Raw genomic sequence first — 7,915 nt, forward strand, 5'->3', positions numbered from 1 at the left:
TTCAACTTGTAATTTATCGTATCATCCCTATTTACGATGCAAGCTGTTACGTGCTGAGGTGAAGCAAGTTGCCAGGTATTCGATTCTTATCTGTAAAACTACGACACGCGAAACTCGAATGTTATGCCTCATTCGATAATAACTTTAAATTGCAGAATGCAGACAACATATCGGTACTTTATCATTTGTCAATAAAATATCATAGATTAAAAATCATGTAACTTATATAATTATCTTGTAATTTTATATGAAAATGAAGAATAAACAGAATTAAATCGAATATGTTATACCAGATTCACTGATTATTTTTAACCCTATGTAATCCCGAGTAAAATTCTCAAGTTTGCTATTTGGAGATGTTTCAATTGAGAAATACCTTAGAAATATCTAATATTTGAATTACCTTTGTTATAAAAAAGTTGCGATTGTTTTTCAAATGAGTGTAAAATTGACGATTTTCGAATGTAATCTTTCTTCACAAGCGAATATTTGAGAAACTTCTTTTTTCCTATGCATATTCCTTGATGCGTGACGTATCGATGGAAAAAAAGTGACTTAAAATCAGTTGACTTTTTCTTATATTTTTAGCTGAAGTTCAACGCGGAGTAGCCTCTACTCCAGTGTGAAAAGCCCGAAAAATTTGAAAATGTGGGAAGCTAATAACGTGCTATATCATTCGGCATGATCATGTCAGAATGAGAAAAAGGAATTTTCCTAGAGAGAGAAAGATGTGCAATAACTTTCCAAGTTGAATCGTATCGGCGACGGTTTTTTTTTCAATTCGACGCGGGGAAAGAAAAGTTAGAGGGAAACCTGCGTTTAACGCAATCCTTTATGTCCAAACGAAATTACACGCTGTATCGTCACGACAGCGCAACTTTGGTCAGTCTCGGTACTCGAACAGTGTCAATTGTTCATTCGTTGGCTCGATCGCCGGTACTTCCATCGGCAATTCGCTAGAAAACTCGTTAGAAATTTTCTATCCGACGCGATGTCGAAGTTTATTGAAGGAATAATTGCAAAGTACACGCTATCATTTCATCGCGTTTGCACCGATCAAGTCTTTCCCGGTCGACTATTTTGGAATTTTTCGCCAAGACAAAATGGCATTGCGCGACGACTCGTTCGCGAGTGTTATCCGCGTAAACATGGCGGTGTAAACACCTGGATGGAGTCGTTCACGATGATACTCTCGTTGTTGAGCGGGCAAGCGCCACTCACGATTCTTCTTCTGTTCCGAGGTAGATTACAACGATTGCTCTCGACTTGCGAGGAGCTCTGGGCAACGTTGAGCGCTACTGAGAAGAAATGCGTGCACGATTACGCAAAAACGACGCAGCGTCTGACTTATTTCTATCTGTTCGGATGTGCCTTCACGATCTTCTTCTACGCCGTCGCGAGTCTCTTCGTAGCGCAGCGCGACGAGTCGTCGAACGTGACGACGAGGGTGTTACCGTATGCGCGTCTCGTTGAGGTTTCTCGAACGCCTTGTTATGAGATACGATGCAGCATGATTAATGTCGGCGTCACCTGCGTCGCTGCGGATACGATCGGACCGGTACTAATTTTGACTGTTTCTGGTCACTTCAAGGTCCTCAATTCACGGATGTTGAACTTGAGCAATCGGGCATGTTGGAATAAATGTCCGAGAAATCGTGCGAAACCTGACCTCCAACTCTGCGTCCAATATCATCAAATCGTATTCGAGTAAATAAAAATGTGCAATCTACACATGTAGGAAAAAGACGGGATAATTTTCTACGTATCTTTTTCGCGTAACTATTGAGAGCGAGAGTTGAGGAAGAATTTTTTAAATAAAAACTTTTCGCGAGAAATTGTCGCTTAAAATGTATAATAAGTACTTTCTTATATTCAGAATTGTCCTCCTTTTTCTCAAATACAAATACAAATTAATGCATAATAAGTTGCTTAGATGCTACGTTTTTCAAATAGATTTTCCAAAGAAATTATATAATATACAAATATTTTTAGACACGCATTTTTGCATGTTGTGCATGTTTATATTAATTGCTAGCTTTTCATTTATATATGCATTCTACAGTTTATAACGTAACATTCCTTGATTTCATTGATTGATTTCAGAGCGAAGCCATATCGAAAGCAGTATACTGTACATCATGGTATCACTTCTCGTATGCGTTAAAAAGGTCTCTAAATATTGTCGCACTGAGATCTCAGAAAGCAGCGCAATTGACCGCTGGATATTTCGTACCGTTATCCTTACAAACTTTCGCATCTGTACGTGTGCAACATGATGTGCCTTGCTGTTGAGTAATGGTTTATAAGCGATCAGACGTTAATTACTACGTGTTATTAGAACAAGATGAAAGATAATAGATGATAAAAGCGGATAAAGGATTCATCACGTCAGACTCTTCACTCTTCACGACGTTCTTGATGCTCTTTGCGAATTAGCTCTGGATTCTATAGGGCATCCGTAGTTGACAACAACGAAAGATTTAGTTGCGGAGACACTCCACAGCCCTGCTACGATTGCTTAAAGTAACGAGGCAGGCGCTAACCTTCGTCGAAACTAATCCAAGGAAAATGTCGGAGAGAGAAAGGCTTTCGATGTAACTCTTGGCTTAAGCCGAGCATCGATCATTTTCTTTTTCCGTTGCCGAGCTGCACCCTCGGCTCGTACGTGTTGAGAGTTACCCCGTCGCATCACGCGAAATACAGTTAACGGAGTGCTGTCTATCCTGCGATAGGATCGACGAAAGCCTGGGGAATATGCACAAATTGCAAAAGTAAATCCTCATCAGGATCAAAGAGATCCAAGAGAAGTTTAAACAAGCCTGAACAACAATTGAGAAAATAAAAAATACATATCTGTGAATCTGATAGTTGAAAGATTGTAATATTGAGGATAATGATGAGCATTTCTCTTGCAAATGCAAGTTCAAATCACCAGAGAGACTTTTTACATTTACTATTTAGAGAGACTATTTACTGAAGATCTGATAAAATATTATTCTCACTGTACAGTGATCAGTCTCTTCTACAATGTAACAGTAACTTGTCCGCCCTGTATATTCCGAGATATTAAACGCGTCGATAAAAGGAATGTTCAACAATGACACTTGCGGATCGTGAAGGGGAAAAGGACGTGATAGTCGATAGCGAGGGCAATAGAATTTCCTCGGTGCAATATTACTGTGCTAACGAGCGAGCCTAGCAACTTTTCTGTGAGAAACGTGGTTTCTTTACTTTTCGGCCAATAAACGCTGCAAAGCTGTTGCAGAACGGGACTTGCGCCTTCTGTTCGAAATCTATTTACTATATATTTACGTAATAAATATAACACATATTCATCATATTCATACGAAAGAAAAGCGGATAACAATAAATGTATTGTACTGTATCATTATTTTTCAGTTATTTATATCAATGTAGCAATATTATTATAAATATTTGTTATATTTCAGGCTAAGGATTACTTACAATTAGTAAGGAACCGAGTATAAGCGAATGAGAGAAACATTGTGCCAAGCAGTGTATTATTCAACGCTAAACGCGTTGAACGTAGACTGAAGTATCTGAATCGGCGCTTACGGAATGTACCACGCGAAAATTTGAGATGGAAAGAATGGAATAACAGTTTTCTCCCAAAGGAGTGGGCAACGTGCGGGCGGAAGTTGAGGAAGCGAAGAAAGAAAAAACGCGCGAAATGATGCGGTAGATAAACGACAGGCTCGTAGATCCGCCGTAGGATATCGCGCGAACTCATTGCCTTTCATGAAGCCAGCAAGAGTGTTTCCAAGACTGATGGTCTCTCTCTCTCTCTCAATTGCAGATCCCATCCAATTCTTTTTCGTAAAGAATTGGATGCCCGAACGCGAATTATAAATAAAGATGGGAAACAAGGAATAAATGTAACCAGGCAGTAAGATACGTTATTCCTAAGAACTAATTTCTCCATTCTTATCCGCCTATACGTAGATCGGATGCCGATTCTGTAAAGTATTACAGTGTGCAGGTTGAAAACTTTTTGCAGATTTTTTGCGCAACGATGAGAGAATAGAATGAGAGAAGGCCGCGTCATGTAAAACGAAGACACGTGTCATGCAAACCTGAGACAGGTCCAATAATAAAGATAAGTCGGACAGTTTCAATCTGATGCAACGTCTCGAGACGCAAAGAATGCCGTCGCAATGTCGCGACGACATCTCCCGAAGAACAGCCTTTTAGAAAGACCCGGAGGAGACCGCTTACGTTTCGCGCGAATTGAATTAACTTTACGACTGCGTTTACAGGAACGTTCGCTTCCGTATTAATTATAGCGGCGCAGGCTGAGAGCAGCATCTGCCGTTGACGGCATCGTCTCGTACGAGAAAGTGCGGGCAAGGAGATAGGGCGTCTGAGGGCGGATGGAGGGCGAGAGAACGGAAGTGCGAAAAGCTCTCCGTCGAGTAAGGAAAGCTCGGTACACCCCTCGGTGCACAATAAAGAAATTCCACGATTTCCAGCGGAACGATACCGGACGCGCGAGCGCGCGCGTTGTCATCTTCGCATACCACCATCGTTTCGCTCGTTCGTTCGTTCGACGTTGAACGAAACGCCAGGCCCCTCGAGTTAATGAAATCCATCGGCGCCAAGTCGAGCCGCGGCAAGAATCGTCCCGCGCGCGTGGGATGCGCTCCGTTATCGTTTGAAAAATCAAAAATTACGATCCGACGCACTTGTCTTTCACCTTCTGTCGAGCGAAAATCGAGTTTGCTTCAAAACATTTTTCAACTTTCTCTTCCCTTCGAATTAAATTGCGCGGAATTACGCAATTTAATGCACGGGATTCCTGTTCTAGGGAGGGCTAATCCCTATAGGTTAAAAATAATATCAAATGTGTGTCTGCAAACAACGTAATAGTTTAAAAACTCGCTGCACTCATATGTATTATATAGAATGTTTTTCATTTAATTTTATGTTGCGTTTTATGTTTTATGTTGTGTTATCATTTTGTATTTATTTTTATTCTTGTTCAACGGTTTCATTGACCTTAAAATCCAATTTTAAAGGCTTAAAGATTTACTAAAATCTTGTTAAAACTAAAAAAACCTAAAATTTTATGTCAAGCGTGATCAAGCGTATTGCGTTTGATCTCGTTTGTCCGAACATCGTGATAGCGAGTGATGGAGAGTTAATGATTTTGCGGGATGACGCGATTGGGTGTGCGAAGCTTCTCGCGAATGCCGAGTGCTTTGAAATTGATCGTCAGTTGCCAGGAGCGACGTCGTTCGATTAGGCAAACTATCCCGAAAAAATCGTGGTAGGCAGAAGCCGGCTCGTCGATGGGGCCTTTGTCCCGTCCAAGACCATGATCTCTGTGTGATATTCAACGTGAGAACTGCAACGATCATGTTTCTGATGAAGCGCGATACACGTAAATCTAATCTTTTTACCATTTCTTCTTCTTTTTTCTTTTTCTGCTCGACATTTGATGGGATCTGCAAAAATTGAAATTGAAAACTGTTTACAGGGACGCAATTGTGCTGGAATCATCACGCAACGAGAGACATTGAGTGAAATGTGCGAGAGACATAAGGGACGAGAAGCGAGCTAAAATGGACGATGGACGAAATATCCGAGCTGATGATGCGACACTGCGGTCGCTGTTTCGTCACGGGAATTAATTTCGCGACTGCAGACAAGATGCGCCCGACCGTCCTCGTGGCGACGACTTGGGGCGAGACCGAGAGACGGATCCGTAACTCTCGCGATATCCTCGCGTACTTGCAGGTAGCGACGACTCATTGAATTCTATTCATCGGGCATCCGTGTTGCGCATCATTCAATTACGCGTTTTCTCAGCCTCGTCCCCTTGCGCAGGAGGCGAGTCTCTTTTGCAGTTCCTCGATTTCCATACAATGCATTATTTGGCACCTATTGTCTGCTCCGTTTGATGCGTGTCTGCTGCGCTAGTTGTCAGATATTGTTAGTAGTCTTAACGATAGTTTAATACGCGCGTTAATGCGTACTAGAAGTAGACGGATTAGTAGAGATCTCGAGGAGAAGTTTGACGATACGTACAGAAATGATTGAATCCTACTCTCTGTCTTCGTATGGCGGTATTACCGCCAGAGAGATACTGTCCAAATATTCAATTTCATGAAATTATATTAAGTTTATTAATTATTGTAATAATATTAATTAAATATATTATAACAATATTAAGATGCAACGATAAAATATTAAAAGTGTTTTTATTATTCTCTTTTACAGATTCATCTCAGCATAAACTTGAACACTGGTAAAATGTCATTGACAGCAAAAAGCACGTATATTACGAGGAAGGAACATCATCGTTTGTCCTCGTGAACAGTGGATCATAACTGTGAGCGAAATCCTAAACTGAAATTGAATTATCTATTAAAAAATTAAATTAAAATAAAATAATAAAAATGAATCAAGTTAAGTAATATTATCAAGATTTTCAAGTCAATAAACCCCAAAGTGGGACAAACTCCTAGGGGGCTTTAATTTCTTTGTACATACACAGGTATTGGTATCTTTCGGTATTATATAAATCGTGTAACGTATTTGCAACAAGAATGTGTCTTATTTCTGCCACGAATCCACGAAGAAATAAATTCAAAAATTATTATCCATCATTCACGCTTATTTATGCTTATTTATACTTAATCGCGTACGACAGTATACATGATAATTGAAAAGAATGAATGAATGTTTACAACCAATAACGAGTAATTGAGTTATCTGCGTCAATCTAAACGATAAAATTATTAATCAAAGTAATTAGCCGAGATTGCTGATGAAGCTGATCCTAGGCAGTTTTAATGCAATTTGTTTGGATACCCTCGCGATCACAATCTCGGAACTATCTCTAGATTCTCTTATCTCGATGTTAATCGCCCTTCTATCCATGTGCGAAACCACGACCTGGACTAGAACCGATTAGCCGCGGCTTCTTTAGCAACAAGTTGCACCTCGTGTGTTTTCCCCGGAGTTTCCTAAAATCAACAAGTGAACTCGCTTCCTGCCTGGAATTTCTATATTGCTTTCTCGTTCGACTCCACAGGTGGCAAACTGGCAACGAGAGGACGACTTTCCAAGGAATTCCCTTACGCGTCGGCCCGATTATTTGCTTGCCTTAACAATCGCAACACTTGCGCGAGAGAAAACGCCGTCCTGTAGCCTCCCTTCATTGGCTAACGTGAGAAATTTTATTACTTGTGGCTAATACCGAAAATGCGGTTGACGTTATGCAATGAGATGTACCGGCTATAGCCATATAGCTATGTCTTTGTTTCTGGAATGCGATAAGAACCGCTTTAATAAAGAGCCGATGAGCGTCAGATAGGTGACGAAGACTTCATATAGAGAATTCTTCGCGGTCTTTGCATTCCTTGTAGCCTCGAAGTGAATTCCGCGATGGATCGTGCCATTCTTAGGCGGTTAAAGTCGGGGAATCTTGATTACGTTCGTGTGTTCCGCGACAGAGCTAAAATTATAAGATGATTGAGCTTTCATCATCATCTATAACTTCTAGAAGCAATATCGGTCCATTGCGTTCGATAAAGACAAAATATGCGAACAAATTATTTTCGCACATTGAACATCGGTTTGATGATAAAGCTGATAGCACCATACGATGTTCTCTTACAACAGCTGATTCGTGCGTGATTGAATAAGTCAAACAAAATGAGTCAAAACACCATGTCTAGCGTGTTTAACGATAGTGAATTAAATAGTATCGATTTCATTGAGCGCTCACAGATTCGAAAAGGGGTGGATCGCAAGGAGAGTGGATGATACAGAGACAATAGCGACAGGGGGGCGTTGACAATCGACGCCTCGATGGAGGGAGACGGATGACCAGGATAATGTCGAAATAGGTCGCAGAAAAGAGGAAATCACCGCTGCTGGGTGGGGAACA

The 7,915-nt window shown here is 40.7% G+C and overlaps 1 protein-coding gene and 1 long non-coding RNA gene across 2 annotated transcripts; both read left to right on the forward strand.

Moving 5' to 3' along the window:
- The first annotated feature begins 991 nt into the window (after positions 1-991).
- LOC105288050 lies at positions 992-3,383 on the forward strand. Its single transcript, XM_011354018.2, has 2 exons — positions 992-1,699; positions 2,104-3,383. Exons 1-2 carry the CDS (start codon positions 992-994, stop codon positions 2,290-2,292), a joined length of 897 nt encoding a protein of 298 aa, XP_011352320.2. The 3' UTR covers positions 2,293-3,383.
- A 75-nt stretch (positions 3,384-3,458) lies between these two features.
- On the forward strand, positions 3,459-6,648 carry LOC113562282. The gene is made up of 3 exons (XR_003406790.1): positions 3,459-5,401; positions 5,498-5,757; positions 6,241-6,648. It is a non-coding gene; the product is annotated as an uncharacterized LOC113562282 (long non-coding RNA).
- The last annotated feature ends 1,267 nt before the right edge of the window (positions 6,649-7,915 follow it).

This window comes from Ooceraea biroi, chromosome 7, assembly GCF_003672135.1.
Source record: "Ooceraea biroi isolate clonal line C1 chromosome 7, Obir_v5.4, whole genome shotgun sequence".
NCBI lineage: Eukaryota > Metazoa > Arthropoda > Insecta > Hymenoptera > Formicidae > Ooceraea > Ooceraea biroi.

Bases quoted from the DNA above. Each gene is read 5' to 3' on its own strand.
- LOC105288050 (XM_011354018.2), top strand. From the start codon at position 992: ATGTCGAAGTTTATTGAAGGAATAATTGCAAAGTACACGCTATCATTT. The intron at 1,700-2,103 runs GTATTCGAGTAA...GATTGATTTCAG, and splicing joins GCGTCCAATATCATCAAATC to AGCGAAGCCATATCGAAAGC.